The 20,189-nt window shown below is 41.7% G+C and overlaps 1 protein-coding gene across 1 annotated transcript; it reads right to left on the reverse strand.

The window, feature by feature from the left end:
- Positions 1–673: 673 nt before the first annotated feature.
- Positions 674–4,497, reverse strand: LOC120784477 (DOMON domain-containing protein FRRS1L). The gene is made up of 5 exons (XM_040118327.1): positions 4,253–4,497; positions 3,751–3,835; positions 3,302–3,440; positions 1,848–2,094; positions 674–1,759 (listed from the first exon to the last, which is right to left on the reverse strand). The coding sequence occupies exons 1-5, from the start codon at positions 4,455–4,457 to the stop codon at positions 1,587–1,589; spliced, it is 849 nt and encodes a 282-aa protein (XP_039974261.1). The 5' UTR covers positions 4,458–4,497; the 3' UTR covers positions 674–1,586.
- Positions 4,498–20,189: the final 15,692 nt, after the last annotated feature.

Here is a 20,189-nt window from a genome sequence, read left to right on the forward strand (position 1 = left end):
TTTGTAGAGACAAAGAAAGCAGGCCCCTAAAAAAATCACTGATGTAAACTGTATTATACAATTTTAATTTTATTAATAATATATGGCTTATATTCATATCTAAATATGTGATAGGTGTATATCGTTTTTATTTATGTCAGTATATTTCTTCTACTTTTAAGCTGCTGTAACAAGTGAACTTCTTCTGTGGGGATCGATAAAGTTTCAGCTCATCTTATGTGACCTTCTTTCTTTCAACAATACTAAAAAAGGTTTCTGTTCTAGGTGAGACCAAAATTTTAATTTAGTTTTTTTATATTTTCAAAAATTTGGTTTTTAAAGTTTTTCAAATGTAAGTTGAGGTAGTTACCGATTGTTGACCTGTAAGACTATTTGCCACGCCTGATGTCCGCAAAAATTTAAGATACTCATAGTAACAGGCACCCTCAAAACACCAGGGACAAGACTTCAGTGTCCCAGCCCTAAATATAACCACTTTTAATTCTATTAAAAATATGTCCTATGGCTTTATACTGTTTGACTGGGAGAGCTAACTATTCACGCACAGCAAGATCTGTATTTTTGTGTATATACTGTATTGTATTTTCTTAAAATGTTTATTGATAATAAACACAATCATGGCAGATTGTTTCAGTGGGAGGCATTTTAACATATCCAGTCATTTTTAATACAGATCAAAAGGCTACAATAACAACCTGGGGAAAAAATTTGTCCAAAGCCCAAGCAAAATGTTCTTCAGTCCCCAGTTTGTTCCTGTTCCGTGTGTTGTTGCCTGTTTAGGCAATAGTCACTCATGTAGCAGTCTCTCTCTGTTTGTTCAACACAGTCACAGTGCCACAGTACTGATAAACTAACCCAAGAGCCACTGTGGGGGGAAAGGTGGGAAAAAAGCTCTTTAAGGAAAAGTAAGTTGAGCCAAACAAAAATAAAAACAACTAAAAAGTTAATGAAAATCTCTAAATGGTAAATGCATACAGTGGCCGGTTCCTCAAACCTTGGAAACTACATTTTAATGTTACAAACCAGCAAATAAACATCATTTTTTCTTTTTAAGCATGAGTAAAGGGACAGGAAGAGTGTGTGCAAAAGGCTGGGAGCTGTTTGGTTTCTTTTGTCCTCAGAAAACCTTTGTCTTTTAGCCAAGTTCAACATGAGGCACTGTCTTCTCGCCATCAGTGAACAGTGGATTTTTGAAATCATTCCCAGATTTTCCAGTGCATGCAGTGTTTTCGAAGACTTATGAGATTTATTTATTGGCATGTGTACTCCTAATATTTTTTAAAATACTAGCTATCATAAATACTGAAAATAATTGGCCTATTTATACTATAATGCTTTTGTACTGACACCAGTACAGGACACCTCTACAATATAGATCTTAATAATTTGTCAAGTGCCTCTGTATGAGATCAGAGTAATGAATATACAGTACATTCTCTATCATTTTTTAATATATCTAATACTGTGTCTATTTGTGCAAAGTGCACACTTGAATGTGGCATCTAACAAAAATGGCAACTTTTTTTTATTGCTGCCTCATCTTCTGTTCCCCTTTTTTTCTCCACTCTGTGCTCTGCGATCCTTGATTATGGTGTTCCCATTAGTAGGTAGAAGGTGAGAGCTACTATGAGCAGTAAGCAGAGGGGAGAGTTGAAGGTCTGGTAAGCTGTGGAAGGCATGAAGATGTCTTCATACTTATAGATACTGATCATGTGGTCGCTGACTGGCGGACTGTCGATGTCATGCCTCGTGATGGAACCTGTTGGAAAAGGTAAGACAATGTGAGACGGCTGAAAGGCAGAAAAACACAAAAAGAGCCGACTTTATGCTGATGCTTGACAACTCACCTTGAATGGCAGGACCCCATGCAAACAGGTAATACCACGACAGGTGTAAGTCCACAAGTGTTTCCTCTCTGGGGACGTACAGCGGCCGTTTGAAACGGCAGGTCACCCGATTGTTCTCAAAAATGCCCTCCTCATCTCTGGCCGGGTTCCTCTTAATCTCCTTGGCCCACTGGCCGACGTTGTAGAAGTGATGAATCCGCACACGACCGTTATCATCATGGACGCAGCCCATGACATCATCTCCTCCCTGTGGATATGGATAGGAAATAACAAGGAATGAAGAGCTTTATTCCAAAATGCACCAACCAACCAACCCCCCCCCCCCCCCCCAAAAAAAAAAAAAACATGAGCCCATGTTTTTCCTGTAGGGATAGCCAATATAGGAAAATAAACACCAACAACAATAGCTGGCCAATCCTCTTTTAATATTGATATACTGTAGATCACCCTATTACCTGAAAAATTATCACAATGGACTTAGCTGGATGTCAAACTCATCTTTAGCTGGCAGATATGTCCAAGCTCATGTAGATATCAGACAATAAAATATTTGGATAGAGCCTTCATTATGAGGCTCTAAGCATTTGATTGTATGGATATAGATATTGACTGATAGCAAGTTAAAAAAAAAAATCTCAAACATACGTCATTGCAAATAAACAACTAATGTTAAATAAAATGTTTTAGTGTAAATTGTATCAATTATCTGTAGTGTAAATTAAACACATTAAGAGAGTGGTTCCCAAGTTCCTCAGCCTGTGAGCCATCATAATGAAGTAATGTCTATTTGTGACCCAACATCACAAGTTATGACCTTAGTGTGGACATGAAGTCTAATCAGTTCAGCCAAAGAGTGATTTTTCCTTCTCTGATTGTTTCATTTAAAGAATTGCTATAGGTCCAAAAGAGGTGAAAATGTCCAGTATTTCAGAGGAAAAAAGAAAACTCAAAATAATGTAACTGAACTGAAACATGTACCTTTATTATTTATTATTTTAATCATCTTGTGACCACTCATATTTACATTGTGATCCCCCACTGCCTTTAAATATGATGTCTAAACTCTATGCTTACCATTAAATTTCTTATCACACTGTATATAAAGCTTGTAACATTCATGCCAACAAATTTAGAAAAAAAAAAGCCTCACATTGTGTAAACAGTGGACTATTATTTTTGGAATAAGAGCCTTCAAACTTAATTTTTGTCTAGTTAATGATGCAGTTTCAGAATTAACTGACTTCAAGCTCTTAAAAAGTTGCATAATTTTCAACATATCTATGTGTATGATTATGGATTATTGATTCTGATTCTGATTGAGCGTACATTTCCAGTAACTTGGTCTGATACAGCACATTCAAGTCAAATTAGTTCTGTTAAAGCATACCACAAAAAATATGCGTTTAGACACAGGAATTTCTTGACAGTCTCAGAGAGGTTATGCAGCGGCTCACCATTTTCTTGTCAGAGGAAAACCCTACGGCCACCCAACCGTCTGTGTCTGCGCTCATCTCATACTCCACGTCTGTTCCAATGCGACGATAACTCAGAAAGTAGTCACACGTCTCTGCATCACACCCTGGCTTCCCGTACCTGGACGTAGACAAAATACAAACACTCCCTTCAGAAGATTACACTATCGAAAAGAGCTCAGTGGAGAAAATGTGTTCACAATATTCAGAATATTATAGTAATCAAAGAGCTAAAGTAGAGCACTATTTCAATGAATTTAAATCCAGGTTTCAGATGACAAAGACTAGACAGTGGAGAGTTTCCATGTTTAGCTCCAGCTCTGTGAAGTTAGGCCACAGTATCTAGGATAAAGCCGCCCCGGAGAATACAGCTGCTCTGGAGCTCTGTTTTCAGAACGAGAGAGCCGGCAGAAGGTGCATCCTTCTCTGACCTTATGCAGCCTTTGGTTACTCCGCAGTCGCTGACTTTGATCTTGGCAAAGGGATCCACTGGTGGGGCCGTGGGGAACGGATATCCTGCGAAATGCAACATCAGCAACTCAGTTGGTTCCACAACAAAGCAACTTGTTTTCAAGGCAGTCAAAGGGCCAACAAGGGGGAGGCCATCTGCGCTGTACATGTGAGTGTGTGTGAGTGTGTGTGTGTGTGTGTGTGTGTGTGTGTGTGTGTGTGTGTGTGTGTTTGTGTGAGGAAAAGGGGGTGGGGAGCTACCACCGGGGAGCTGGCCCGGGTGCTGAAAGGCCCTGTCCAGAGAACACAGGTTGGATGCAAGACAAAATAAACAGCACATGATCGGTTTCTGCTTCCAGCCTCTGTTTGTTTGTCTCTAGACTATGTTATATGCCTGTATGTTTTAAGTTTGTCCGCATATAAACGACATGTCCACAAAATCCTCTACCTCGGAATCTTAGTCAAACTCAACTAGATCCTTACCGTCATCGGACAGATATCTGGACTCCAGGAACTCGGAGGCGAAGGTGCTGTAGGAGTCCTTGTGTGGCTCCTGGTGTCCCGGCTCTCCGTGCTCCCCGTGTCCGGCCCGGAGCGCTCCCTCGTCGGTGGGGCTCGGCGCGACCCCCCACCGTCCGCTCTGGGCCAGCAGCACCAAGAGCTGCACGAGCCTCCGCGGCAGGATCATGGCCAGCAATTCAAAAAGCAGCGAAATCAAACTACTAAGCCAGCCCGATATCGAATGGGATCCGCATTTTGGTTTTCACTTCGGCATCTTCGCAGCGTCACAGGCACCATCTCCGCATCCTAATTGCCTGCTCGGCTGTTCATTCGCAGGGATGTGGGGGGGATCCGGCGCCGTTGACCGGGTGATTAAGAGGCTAATCCAACTCTTAATTTACACGGATTCGTAATCTTACCACCTAATTCACCTGCACGCCCATGATCCTCTTGGAAATCCGAATCTGGAGGCCGACTAGTGCTCATTAATCTTTACATGTTTCTCGGTGGGAGCACTGGCTGCATGAATGGTTTCGCCCGGCCTCCCTCTCCTCTCCTCTCTCTCCTCAGTCTTCAGTCACGGTAACGTCCAATGAGGAGCCGATACGTGCGGCTATCAGGATTGATCAATTGGGGATTATGCCCCATAGACACTGCCGTTAAAGAGGTGGTTTTGACACACAGTATGTCACATGCTTGGAGTATCCTATAGGGATCGTATCCATTGATTTTGTATAAACAAAACCATGACCAGGTTCAAATAAACAGCCTAACAAAAAAGAGATTTGGATAGATCAAAAACACATACAGGCCTATAGTTGGTTGGAAATAAAATCATTGTCAGGGCCACAGACAGGATTTTAGTCCCCCCCCAGCACTCGGCCACCCACCTCTGAGACAACAAGAAGAAAGTTGCTAAGATGACCATAATACATCACTTTTTTCAGATTATTTTTTTTTTGTCACTTATCTATTTGACTGTATTTTCTGTAAATGTTATTTTCTAACATTTTCTGCCAGGAGTAAAATTCTGCTTGAGCAAATCTATTATTCATCTTTGTTGGACTAAAAGTGGCTAAATTTGAATGTACAGGGTCTCAGTGGTAGCTACTGCCCTGATCATCGCATCATTAAATTATCCCTCAGTTCCTACCGCATCTTGTTAAGTGAAAAAAAAAAAAATAATCTGGCACATGTTCTCCACAACTAATAATATGTGTATTTTCATGCAGATCTAAATGCAATTTAAAAATTTATAACGGATTGTGCAGCCTTGTAGGCCCTCGCTGAGCAGCGCAGCTTTAACTTGTGAACTCGCGTCGCAATGTCCCCGTGAGTCTTATCCCGGCTGCTTTGGGAACACTGCAGTACAGGTGAATTTGTCTAAACTCATAAACAGCACGCGGGTTGACAGGATTGTGAAGAGCATTTGAATGGGCCTTGTTTCAAATGGACAAAAAGGGCAACTCTTCTCGTAAATATCATCGGACCGTCGGTGCTTACATCCATCAGCTGTTTGTTCCATCCTGTCTCTCTCGGTGGTTGTACACAGTCCTGCCACTTGATGGTGATATAAATCCACGGTTGTAACTTCATCTTCAGGTCTGCATGGAGGGTCTCGTGTTAGACTGACATCTATCTGTTCCACTTTCACTTTTGTTCCATTATATCCCAGAAAACACCAGTGCGGTATCTTACACTGTCACTGGTTGACCTGTTGTCTCATCAACATTTTTGTCCTACTCCTAAGTTTTACCTACACATTTGTAAGGATTTCAGTCACCTCCGTGGGCTTTTGTCTTATTTAGGAAGAGCTGATTAAATCATGAAAGTACTACTTCATCTCCACAGTTTGGAAGTACAAAAAAAAAAAAATCCAGAGAATCTTAAGCATCTGTAGCCAGGTGATAAACTATCACTGTGCCCCTTGCTAAAATAGATTGTTACAGACTGACAAATGCCTTTGACTCATTAAGACACACAAGGGTGACAGTGAAATTAATATTTTTAATACTTTGATATTTCACATCTCCATTTAGTCTACACTCTCGGAACTGCAAACAGACTTTGAAAATATAACACGGCATTCAAGCTTAACACAACAGCTCGAGGAAATTTAAATTTGCATCAGAATCTTATTTTCTATAGAAATCATAAGATTGCTTGCAATAATTCTAATACGGAATATTAAATTGGTTTTATAATAAATTGTGCAGACAGTAGACAACATATTTAATGTATTATCACACACATTTATTTACAAAATAGTGCAAATTTAGACTGCTGATTTTGGTTAAATTACTAAAATATGAAATTGTATTTATTTAAAAACTTTAAAAAAAGAACCTATAATATAAAAAACCTAATTGATAAAACTATACAATACAACAAGTTACTTTATCGTTTACTTTTGTTAAGTATTTGGCCAAAAAGGTACCAAAGTGTCAGAAGTCCTGGGAGTTTCAGATTTTTAGCGGGGACAGAAGTTGAGGAATGCGTGAATAAGGCTGTTGATATCTGCGTCCTGTAGGTGATGCTGTTGTTTCACTGTGGGAAAGAGACCAAAAGTGTAAACAGACAACAATAACTGTCAGAGAGATTAAAGGCTGACTGACATCCATAATCACACACAAACAAACACACTCAAACATACAGTCTAGCAATGTAAGTGGTTTAAAAACAGCCCAAACACAGGAAGTCTGGTGACCATCTGTACAAAGTTTGATAGGAAATAATACAATAATCACACCCTTATGATTATAAACCAAAGAAAGATCACTTTTGCACTCTGAGTTTTCATGCATGTTCCAGCACGTTTGCGTGCATGTTTGCATGTTTGCATGTGTGCGTCTGTGCTTTTACGCCGCCATTGGACTGTGTCCAGGTCTAAAGAACATCCACTCATGCATGTAAAACGTGTGTTTTTTGTATCACGCATGGACGCATACGTGTGCGCACATACGAGAGTGTGTGACCTTTAACCCCTCCTCTCTTCACACCATCTCTCTCTGCAGACACAAATCAACCTGATCAATCACTCCTCTTATTCTCAATCCACCCAATTATCCCTCGTTTATCCTCCTATTATTTCCACTTCTTCCGACCCTGTCTCTCTCTCTCTCTCTCTCCCTCTCTCTCTCTCCTTCCCAATTACCATTCCATGTAGGGAGCAATGCCTGCTGGGTGATGAGGGATACTGGGCGTACCAATCTTATCTTAATAGCCTTAAAGGGCCACTCATTAACACAAACACTCACTCCGTCTCGCACACACGCACACACACGCACGCACACACACACACACACACACACGCACACAAGCACACACACACACACACACACACACACACACACACACACACACACACACACACACACACACACACACACACACACACACACACACACACACACACACACACACACACACACACATGTCCACATACATCTGTCCAAGCACATCATGCCATAGAGAGAGATGGAGTGACAGAAAGAGAGAGTGAGACAGGAGAGGAAAGGAAGGGGATGGTGGGAGAGAAGCAATGAAGAGAGGGTGAGGCACACCGTTGGGGGGGGGGTAGTCTGCTAAATGTCAGCGGTGTGTCTCCTGGGTCTGAGAGACGAGTTAGTGACAGGAGAACAATGGCCGCTGGATCCATTCAGAAACACAGCTGCTATGAGTGCATGCCTGGATTTGTCGTCTGCTTAGCCATCAACCAGCACTTATAAAGGCCGAATTGAACACACACACACGCGCGCGCACACACACACACACACAGTAATAGAAAAATGCATTCCTGGTACAAATACAGCCACACACAATTGTGCGTCGGGACACACAGGGTAAGCCCTGGATGTTATGGGGGATCAGTAGCAATGTGGATGGCTTAGTCAGGGCTGTCAGTCAATAACAGCCCCTGCAGACTCATGTAAACTGGCAAATTGAACATAAGTCCTGCGTACTCATATCTTCTATGCTGCTGCCTCTTCTCTTCCCTCTGTCCCCTACAGAGATAACGCTTGCAATAGTCAAAATTTTTGTTATTGTCAAGAAATCCTGTGAAGGCGAACAAAACCAGCAATGAATTGATCAATCACAGACTAATGTATTTTTGGTTTCGGTCCTTTCATGGGATGTGTTGACAATAAAAAAAATATAGAACAACTCTAGGCTCATCCTTAAACCCAGGTCTCCCTCCTCTTTCTATCTATAGTGGCATGAAAAAGTTTGGTCACTCTGGTCAAAATTTCTGTTATTGTGAATAGTTAAGTAAGTAGATGATGAACTGATTTCCAAAAGGCAAAAAGTTAAAGATGTATCATTCTTTTCCACATTTAGCAAGATAAGTGTATTATTTTTGTCTTGTACAAGTTTAGAGTTAAAAAAAGGAAAGGAGCACCGTACAAAACTTTGGGCACCCCAAGAGATTTAAGCTTTCATATAACCAAGGTCTCAGACCTTAATTAGCTTGTTAGGGCTACGGCTTGCTCACAGTCATCACTAGGAAAGGCCAAGTGATGCAAATTTCAAAGCTTTACAAAAGCTTTTGACTCCCCCAACCTTAGCCCAATAATCAGCAACCATGGGTTCCTCTAAGCAGCTGCCCAGCACTCTGAAAATTAAAATAACTGATCCACAAAGCAAGAGAAGGTTGTAAGAAGATAGCAAAGCATTTTCAGGTAGCTGTTCCTTGAGTTCTCAATGTAATTTATGGCAGTTAAATGGCAGTTAACAGGAATAGTGGAGGTCAAGATGAGGTCTGGAAGACCAAGAAAATTTTCAGAGATGTGCTCGTAGGATTGCTAGGAAGGCAACTCAAACCTCCCATTTGACTGCAAGTACTCTGGAGTGGTGGTGCACTGTTCTACTGTGCAGCGACACAAATATGCATAAATATGACCTTCATGGAAGAGTCATAAGAAGAAATCCTTTCCTGCATCCTCACCACAAAATTCTGTGTCAGAGGTCTGCAAAGGAGCATTTAAACAAGCCTAAAGCACTGTGGAAAAAAGTTATTTGGACTTTACAATAGAACTTTTTGGCCACAATGAGCAAAGGTATGCTTGAAGAAAAAAGGGTGCAGGATTTCATGAAAAGGACACCACTCCGACTGTTAAGCACGGGGGTGGATCGATCAGGTTTTGGGCTTGTGTTGCAGCCATTGGCATGGGGAACATTTCACTGGTAGAAGGAGGAATGGATTCAATTAAATACCAGCAAATTCTAGGAGCAAGTATCCCACTGTCTGTAAAAAAGCTGAAGGTGAAAAGAGGATGGCTTCTACAAAAGGATAATGATCCTAAACGCACCTCAAAATCCACAATGGACTACCTCAAGAGGTGCAAGCTGAAAGTTTCTCCATGGCCCTCACAGTCCCTTGTCATAGAAAATCTGTGGCTAGACCACAGAAGAGTAGTGCATGCAAGATGGTACAAGAATCTCACAGAACTAGAAGCCTTTTGCAAGGAATATTGGGCAAAAATCATCCAAACAAAAACCGAAAGACTTTTAGCTGCTATAAAAAGCCTTTACAAGCTGTGATAATGCCAAAGGGGGTGCTACCAGATACTGACAATGCATGATGTCCAAACTTGTGTTTCAGGCCCTTTTCCTTTTTTGTTATTTTTGAAACTGTAAAGGATGGAAATAAAAAAGTAATCTTGCTTAAAATATTAAAGAAATGTGTCATCTTTAACTATGTGCCTTTTGGAAATCAGGTCATCTTCTCGCTATTCACTGTAACAGAAATTTTGACCAGGGGTACCCAAACCTTGTCACTGTATACTGCATCTCCTGTAGTCAAAAATATTTAACCACTCTTCCTTCCTTCTGTTCTATTTAGTTGCTCATGGCTTATAATGTATTTGTAGAAGAATTGCAGAGGTATCATTTATTCCCTCATAGAACTGCAGAAGTAAACCTGTGGGGTTTTTTGTTTTTTTGTTTTTTTTGGTGTCTTAACTATGTGTTGGATACCTCCCACCTCAATCTCTGCTGGACAGTAGCTAGATCACTTATCGACTCAAGCCCGCTTACAACGCCAAGCTATTACCTCTGTCTCTAACTCTCTCACACACACAAACAGTCATAAAGCAGGTCTGTGATCTAGCTCCAGGCCTCCCTACCAGGGCTTCATTTAAGAGTTGTCAGAAATCACTTTACTCATAGGAGACAGTAAGCAATATTGGCACGTTCTTCTGTCTTCAGAGCAAGTGCACCTCCACCCCACCCCTCCCACCTTCACACTCACAAAGACAATAAAAAGACACACATCTCTACAGGTGTACACTTACCACTCTTACTGGGTAATTGTCTGTGACAATGGAATATGAACAAAAGCATGTCTGTCTGTCTTTGTCTTATTTGCACATCTCTTTTGGTTCGTGTAGTTTGTCTGTTGGGGTCTCTGTGTGTACCAAAGGCTGAAAGGTTCCATTGTGCTGATGAAATGTTTGCTTTAGAGATAAGGAGGCACAGATGAGACATCGATCAGCACTCATTAAACACCTCCAACTGGGGTGACCCACTCATGCACACGTATACAAACACAGAGCCACACATTCACATTTACACACTACATGCACACCTGCAGGTACAGTTGACAAACAGAAAAATGTATTTAAGCTCTGAATGTGTTTGATCTCATTCCAGCTCGCACTCATCGGCCCCCTGCCATGTGAGTGACTCTCAAAGCTCGTATTGACAGCTGACTTAAAATGCTTGTAGTCAGTAGACTTATCCATTAAGCTGTGGCACTGGTCTCTCTCCATATAGACACACCGACTGGCCCGGGCCTTAAGCAGTGATTATGGTGTTGGGCAGTGGGAGCTGGGGGCTGCACTGTCATTAGTCTGGTTAATCAGAGCCTTGCTCCAGGTTAAGCTCCGCAGCCTCAAGAGACAGGCTGATGAGCTAAGAGCCGTGCCCAGCCTACAGTTCTAGGGTCTGGTCTCCAGCAGCTCCCATGGCCTCTGACTGCTCCAGCCAGTAATCTATAACTCTCCCCTAGAGCACCATGCGGAGGCTCAGCCTCCAGGACAACACTGACACACAATGCATGGTAATGAGACACACACAGAATGACACACTGTCACCCACACCTGTTCGCACACACCCACACTTGCCACTGATGCGGTGCTGGCAATCATCGCTGAGTGTTTATGAGTTGCTCTGCTCTTCTTCCAAAAGCAGTGTATTATGCTCAATAACACTCCAAAAACAAGCGAGTCCCTCTGAGTCGTACCAGTTGGCCGTGACCCTGACTTAATGACTGATGTGATTCAACATCTAAATGCTTAACTACCCCTGTCCATGGAGTGCAGTAACAACCAGTTCAGCAGAATGAGTGTATAATGACCACAGGGACTGTTGGGTTTTCAAACAGGAACTACCCAAACACACACACTCATACACAAACAGATACCCATGGGGACACATGGGGCCTCAGCTCAGCAGGTATCCTCCAGAGAGATGTATCCGAGCCAGGCTTGCCATTGGCCAGCCTCCTCTAACCCAGTGTCCCCTGTGAGCTCATTAGCCTCAATCATAACCACTTCCCTATATCTACTTTACACGCTCCATCCATCGCTACCCTGCCACACACAAATTACACTCTCCATCAGGATCGGATGGATAGTGTGTGTGTCTGTGACTGTAGGAGTGCATGTGTATTTAAAGGACAAGGAAGGTCGAAGAAGCCCCATGAGCCCCCAACATTTCCCAGCGGACTTTGCAGACAGAGGGAGCAGGACAGGAGACAACTGGAGGTGAGAAATAGGCAGAGGGTGGTTAAGAAGTGTGTTTTCAGGTGATGAAGTGGACAACCAGGTTCCAGTTCGGGGCCCCTGTACTGCTCTTTTGTGCTGTGTGACCCAGATGGGCGGCAAGGGAGAAAAAGAGGAAGGAGTGGGAGGCAGAGAGAGTAAAAGAAAGAGGCTTTTCATTTAACAAATGAGTGTATGCTGCAGAAACTTGAAGGACCCCAGAGAACCACAGAATGGGATGAGACAACAAAGAGCCCCATCATCAGTTTAGTGAATAGATCTGTCTATCTATCCCTTTTATCTCCCTCTGCTCTTTTTTTCCACCATCTCTTCCTCTCTTAATCAGCCTCTCATTGTGCCATTAGCTGAACCTGTAGTCTTAATCAGAGGCTTGGCACTTGGCACATCATCGCTATCCACTGCCCTTCTCACATGCCTACACACACACGCACAAACGCTAAATAAACATATTTTAATGCGACACCAATCATGTCATCTTCTCAATGAGCCCTCCCCCTCCCCTCCCTCTTGTAGCCCACAACCCAAACATAACACATGGGATGCCCATCTCTCCTGTCCATCAGTCAGCCAACACACTGCAGGTCTAAAAATATGAGTGTGTGTGTGTGTGTGTGTGTGTGTGTGTGTGTGTGTGTGTGTGTGTGTGTGTGTGTGTGTGTGTGTGTGCATGGCTTTTTGGCATGTATCCCGAGGGGAGGGAGGATGATTTTAACTCAGTAACCTGAATCACCCCCTATCTCAAATCTCTGCATGAATACTGTACACACTCAAACACACATACACACCAACACATACACACTTTTATGCATGTCAGTGAGTGTGTATTGATAATGGCCATTAGCATATTTATGATCATTGCCAGCCTCTTATTGTTTGCTTGCTCCATTAATCTTCATCTGCTGCCTGCCGACTGACAGCTCAATCTAACAGGCCATCACTGGGCACTGGGCACACACACACACACACACACACACACATTAAGAATGCATAGTTGTACATAAAGCCCACTTGCATCAACAATCGAGGGGCATTGTCTCACACATGCAGACACACACACACACACACACATTCAGGCAGACAGCGTGATTGACATTCACCCCTGTGAGTGTAATCACCGGAGGTTATCCTCCCCAGCTGTGTGGTGGTCTGCTCATCTTCTCCTGCACTGTGCTGTGGCGTCTTACCCGCAGGGGAGTGAGAGTTCCTTATGGGCCATAGGTGGGCGATGGTGCCCCTTGATCATGGTGTGCCAAGCCAGCCTCTCTCTCTACATCTGTCTGCACATTAATGCCCCACAAATGCACTGCTGCGTATCTCAACCCTCCGCCCTCATCATTAAAGACCCCTTTCTGTGGTTGCCCTAAGCCATTCCCCACCAGCTCTTCACCAAACGCACCCCTGAGGCCAATGTCTTTGAACAAACAAAACACTACTCTTGTCTGTGGGCGAAAAGCGCAAAAATCAGAAAAATACAGCAGATAAGAGTGCAGCAGAAACACCCAGGGAGCTAAACTGTGCCGTGTGTGTGTGTGTGTGTGTGTGTGTGTGTGTGTGTGTGTGTGTGTAAGGGTGGGTGTGGGTGCATTAAGATGTGATGTCAGCATGTGTTTGTGCATGCGTAAGTGGGCATTTCTGTAATGTTCGCTCAAATGTTAATGTGTTTGTTTAAAGCCAGTATGACTGACTGACTTACAGCTGATTACTGGGTGAATGAGTGCTGGAAGCGAGCCCCGTTCAATGGGAGGTATGTTATCCTGTTGCCTCTTTCTCTTTCTTCCCTCTCATTCATCCCTCGTCCCCCTTCCTCCTCCTCCTGCATCACCCTGCTGCTCCAGGAAGAGCAACCAGGGAGCCAGGATATTTGCATGTGTTTGTGTGTGATCAGATGTAGGCTTATCTTGGACATAAATTTAACATAGCAGATGAATTAAAGCAGAAATTTCATGATATAATTTATGAATTCACATCTATGCTAGACCTGATTGATAGTTCAACACTACCATTATTGATTATATTGAAGGATATTCAGCATGTTGACCTGTCTTAAAGGTATAGTTCAGCACTTTCGGAAAGAAGCTTTGCTTTCTTTTTGAGAGTTAAATGAGAAAATCGATACCACTTTCCTGATAATCATGCTAAATTGCCAGTTCATTTCACTTCCTTTATTCATCCTGACATAGTAGAGGTAATCTGTTTTGTTTTGTCCTAACCAATCAGTAGTGAGTTACGAATCTGCCCCGCCAAAGTCAAGCTGCAATAGCGGTTGCTAGTAGTAGTTAACCTAATGTTCTTCACATTGAAAAAAAACTCAATAAATATGTCTATTTAAGAGCCTCTATTTTTGTATATGTAGTTACAACGACTTGTACAGTGGCATTGATATAATCTACTCTGGTTACTATTTTTCTGTCATTATTTTTCATCCATGTAGCGAGTTAACTACTTAGCTATGTAGGAAGATGACATTCACACTATTCTGCATTCACAGAATGTCAGCAGAATGGGGACAGGAAAACCTCCAGTTATTCTGACTTAGGAGAGTTTACACATATTTTCGACATGGTTACCCCTGATTCTAGCCTTGTAGTCAAGTCATTTAATTTGCATAAATTAACTACTTTCGTGGTGTTGCATATTTGGAGCAGTTCATTAACAATTGAAACAAATAGTGTAAAGCTCCTTTTTAATTAGCTTAATTGCATATACTGGTGTTAATAATTAATTTAATTTTGAAGTCACTGCCAGTGATGGTGGCTTTGAAGCAATTTTGTCACCAGTTTGCCAGTCTTATAGTTCTTTTCAGTAAGTGGGAGATATTGTCACTGTCAGAAATTTCCAGTACGTCTGACTTGGAATGACAACTAAGAGAATAACATGAACAGTGTGTCTCAATCGTAGCTAAGGTCTGACTGATAAGACGTGAACGCGGCATCAAAAATATACAAAGTATAAATCAAAAACAGCATTAGCCATAAATAAGTCAAAAAAACTTTTAGGAAAGGTTGTAGCTCAATAAGAACTGCAAAATGGCAGTGTATAATATATACAGTATAAGTATGATATAGACAGTGTACAGATGGTAGTGTGGCAATGTATCCTGCTGTCACACAGAGGTGAGCTGTTGTACAGTTTTGTGGTGAACGGTAGAAATTATTTCCTTTCCTTTAACGTTCTTTGTGACAGCGGAGCTAAATGAGTTCTGCTGTCTCTGCAGTACTTTGTGGGGGGGGTTCCATGATGGAAAGCAGTTTGTTCAGTGACCTCCTGCTCCTCACTAGCCCCTTTTGTACAGCCTGTTCAAGGCGGGAATGTTGCGCCTTTATTCCGCCATACCATTTTGTATAAAAGGTACAAACATGGAATGGGGCGGGCATTGTTGGTCTAACAATACGCCAGCAGTGGAGGCAGTTACAGAGTCAGATCAATGTCTGTATAAAAGGGAGAGCCTGCATTCTACCTAAAATCACACGCGGGGATGGCATTATGCCCGCTTTGTTTGGTTCGGTTTAAACAAGCAAAGATGGCATAATGAGGGGTCACCTTAACGGCAATATAGCAGGATCTCTGTTTATAAGAGGCAACTGACTCAAACGTCTCCAGGTTCCGACTAGTGATGGTCCTGGCCTTGTGAAAGAGTTCATTGTTCCTGTTGGCATCTGTGGCACAGATGCTGCTCCTGCAGCAGACCATAGCACAGTAGATGACACTTGTCACCACAGAATGGTAGAAGATCTCAAGCATCTTGCTGCATACATTGAAAGATCTGAGCTTCCTCAGTCTGCTCATCCCCTTCCTGTACAAAGCGTCAGTGTTGGTCCTCCAGTACAGTCTGCTGCTCAAGTGAACACTCAAGTACTTGTAGTTCTCCACAACTCCTATCTCCTCACCCATTACAACAATGGGCTTCATCGTAATTCTCATCCTCCTAAAGTTGACCATCTCCTTGGTCATGTCCACATATAGGAGAGGTAATTCCTGCTGCACCACTCCACAAAGTTCTCTGTACTCTAGCTCAGTGAACTTCTGCAGGTGGCATGCTTCAGAGTTATACTGGAAATCTGAGGTGTACAGAGTGAAGAGAAATGGAGACAAGACAGTCCCCTTTGGCGTTCCTGTGCTACTAACCACCACATCAGACAGGGAGCTCCCTAGCTGAAACAAACTGGGGCCTATCCAACACACAATCAGAGATCCAGGACATAGTAGACCCACAGACATCCATCCTTAGCAGCTTCTCACACAAAACAACTGGTTGGATGGTGTTGAAAGCACTGGGAAAATCAAAACACACAATTTTCAGTGTCACCACTTCCAGCCAGGTGAGAGTGAGCCTGCTGAACCACGTAGATGACAGCATTGTCCACTCCCACATTAGGCTGGTAGAAACACTGAGGAGGGTCCAGAGCAGATTTGACCTGTGATCCAAGGTAGGCCAGCACCAATGTCTCCAGTACCTCCCGTACCCTGATGTGTGACACCATTGGGGAAAATGGGATGGCCTTCTTGGGTACTGGTACCAAGCAGGATGTCTTCCATAGCACTGGTATCCTTTCCTACCTCAGACTCAGGTTGAAAATATCTTGCATACTAGACAGGTGGGTCACACAGGGCTTGAGGACACTGGGACTGATCAGGACCTGCAGCCTTGCCTTGGTGGAGTCTCTTCAGCTGTCTCGTAACCTGGCTGGTCGTCACAGTCATTCCATAGAGCATAGTCATATCTGTGAAGGTTGGAGTCGGGAGGTTGTGACCAGAGGTGCTAAGCAAGGGGGGGTGGGAAGGGGATATTTTGGTGTAGAGAGGGTGTAAAAACCGGTCCTGTATAGGAAGGCACAGCTGGGGGTCCAGTGCTGAATGGGCTCATGGGCTCTGTCTGGGCTGCCACCCTGCAGTTTTTGATGTTGAAGCCTGTAATCTACTTCATGCCCATCCACATGTCCCTGATGTTTTTCTGCTGGAGTTTATTCTCCAGCTTCTGTCTGTACTAACAGTTGTTCGCCAAGTAATATTTTTTACCTTCAAGTGTCCTTCTAGCTTTTTAAAGTTTTGAATGGGCTACGTGAAAAAGTAGTTACAAGTGCTTTGGTTTAAACATGCGTACCACCACTGACATTACCTTCATTACTAAACAGCAAGGAGGGTTTGGGGTACCAATTGTGGAGTGGATTTATAATACTGTCAGGCTGCCTTAAGCTATGAAATTGTACAAACAGTCCCGGTTAATGCTAATACACCCTGATGTTTTTGTTGTAAATGAGAGCATCAGCAAAGTATCTGGAGTTGGGATGTAGAAAAAATTAAAACCAGGTAGGTAACAATTTGACAGAATAAAATAATATTCACAACACCAGAAAATCTATGTGTGTAGTCTCAGTCTAAACAATAAACATCGAGAGGCAAACCATTGATTTATGGAAACTTTGGTGACTATTTAATTGTATCAGTAAGGTACATAATCTTTTATCAGAACAGAGTGCAACCAACTTCTTTTGTTTTTTCTTCCTGATATCTTGTGTTGTTTCTTATCTGGCTGTACTCTATCAATGCGGCTAGACATTGCCTCATAACTTTACATTTGAAACAAGACTCCTAACATTTTTATTGATAAGCCTAGTGTGAATTAAATGATGTGAAATAATTGATGTATGAAATCTATGGACTCATTTATCTTTAAGCTATAAGGATGGTTTAAACCAGAAAACACAGGGTAGAACAAGTCGTAATGCTTCTCTTTTCCACACCATAAAGCTATTTTTATAGAGGCTATCTATAATATTCTGGTATCAGAGATTATAGATGTTTTATTGTGATCTCCCACAGAGAGATGAGTTTTATGTAGCTTTAGTAAATCATTCCTTTCCTTTGTGATACCAGTTCCAACGACTGTTTGCCAGTGTGAGTATAAGAGTTGTGCAGTCTTAACATTTATGAGGTGTGAGCTAATATATTTGAATAGTTTATGGAAGCAGTAAAGTGTGAAATACATAATTTGCTAGCATGTACCATGTATAACAGCTCTTAAAGATGAGCTGTGAATACCAATGCAGATTTTCCTACTGTTTAAGCATATTCTATCATTCATGAGCAGGAAGGCTCTTTCTCCTCTCTGCGCTCTCTCTCACAGTAAAACTCCTCCTATCATCTGTATAGAATTTGTGAAATATTTGGAGCCAGTGGGAATGCAATATATGTACATGTATATCCCAATGCATAAGAGAAAATTGAGGAATATAATCTTAAAGTTTGGGTTTTGAATTTTTTTTTTTAGATGCACTTTTCAATGATCACTGATTAAAACACCTTTCATGACATCTATAAGAAATGTAATTTTTGTATGTTTGGGTTTGATAGATTTTCTGTAATGAAACAGAGTATATTTGGTTGCTGTGTTTTGAAAAAGTAGGGTGTAAGAACATAGAATTCTGTATTGTAAAATTAAGATTTGACGCACACCAAACCCATTTTTGCTGCTGCCATATATCCAAAGACTTATACCTGAACTGAACTCCGTATTACGTATCCAGAATACAGAATTGTACATGTTATTCATCATACAACTGCACTATACAGACTTATACTACATATTGTACACAAGTGTTACATGTCGGTCTTCAAAAATGTCACTACTGCTGTACAATGGACTGTTGTTGTAGATCTGTTTTTGTAACATTTATACTATATATTTTTATGTTTAGTTAAGCAATTTCTTCCCTAATTCAGTGGGTTCTCCAGTTCTCATCCATTTTTTTAAAAATTTTAAGTAATAAAGTGTTACTGCTCTATTGATGGAAATCAGAGAGGACAACAAGAATTTTATTGTTGTGACAATTAAGCTTTGAATCTTGAATTTCGAAAGAAAGTTTATACTGTGTAAAAAATGCTGAGAAAAGGTTTTAACGCTGTGTTTATCTTTATAAATGTCTTTCCTATAAACCTTTGAAGCAATGGAGTAAATTGTGTATGTATCTCGTATTCATTATGATTGATATATTTCTTTTTTAAGGTCACGCGACTAACTGATAGACAGTTTACAATATAAAGAGACCAGAAACCAAGCTGATGAATGCAAGGTCACCAAAATTGTTTGGGGAATAAAACATGGTATGGTGGAGACGAGCCGTGCAAGTTGGACTTCTTTTTTTTTTGACAAACTGTCGGTAACCTTTTGGTATATTTGAGTACTTAGAAGGTTTTACTGTTTTATTTTTTTATAATGTTTAATTCTTATTCTTGCTCTCCGACTGCTGGCGCTAAATGTAATTTAAAAAGCTTAGATAGAAACAATTTTGTATCTAATTTGTTTTGTATTAGATTTGCTAAAATGTTACAAGAATCTCACTAACAATAAAAGAAGAAACACAAAGGTTTTGTTATATTTCTTCTAACAATCTTACATCTTCATCACCCAGTTCATTACATTTAAACCTGCATAACACATACTATACACTGCCCTAAGCACCATCCAGTTCTTGTGTTGTGAATACATTTCATGTACATTTTTTCTGTTTTCAGGGCAATGAGTCCATGACCTGGTTACTGATATAGGAGGAAGGGTTCAGATTGATGTATTAACACTAACTGTGTTTCTCCCATCATCAGCTTCATTTAGCCCATGATTAACTCCCAATCACAAGGCGTGATTAAAAGTCAGGGTAAAAATATTCCATACATATTTAATATTCCACTAACAAGGAAACCAGCTCCCAAACTGCCAACAAAATAGATATACACCCATAACACACACACACTCCCACATACATCTCTCCTTTCCTTGCCTGAAAACACACACCCTAAACATTTCACAGCTATCTCCCTCACACCCAGGTGCTGGTTAGGTGGAATTAGAAAACCAACCCCGCGGTCTCATTAATTAATTAAACACCATGTGCCAGTGGCACCTGGGTACCGGTTATCACTGCCACTCAGACACACCGTGATCTCAATAACCAGCCCACCACAGGGCACTGAGAGAGAGAGAGAGAGAGAGAGAGAGAGAGAGAGCGCGAGAGAGAGAGAGAGAGAGGGGAGACAGGGGCGGACGGGAGGGAAGGGGCATCGATTCTTCTTTCACAACTTTATGGTTAAGACAAGAAAAGAAAGAAAGGAGGCTTCAGACATCATCTTTCTGTGTAGGT

This window comes from Xiphias gladius, chromosome 22 (genome assembly GCF_016859285.1).
Source record: "Xiphias gladius isolate SHS-SW01 ecotype Sanya breed wild chromosome 22, ASM1685928v1, whole genome shotgun sequence".
NCBI classification, from domain to species: domain Eukaryota; kingdom Metazoa; phylum Chordata; class Actinopteri; order Istiophoriformes; family Xiphiidae; genus Xiphias; species Xiphias gladius.

What these genes read in the sequence shown, in the direction of transcription:
- LOC120784477 (XM_040118327.1), bottom strand. Translation starts at nt 4,457, where the DNA reads ATGATCCTGCCGCGGAGGCTCGTGCAGCTCTTGGTGCTGCTGGCCCAG. An exon ending in GTAACCAAAGGCTGCATAAG is followed by an intron (nt 3,441 to 3,750) that starts GTCAGAGAAGGA and finishes GTCTACGTCCAG; the next exon opens with GTACGGGAAGCCAGGGTGTG. An exon ending in ATGGGGTCCTGCCATTCAAG is followed by an intron (nt 1,760 to 1,847) that starts GTGAGTTGTCAA and finishes CTTTTCCAACAG; the next exon opens with GTTCCATCACGAGGCATGAC.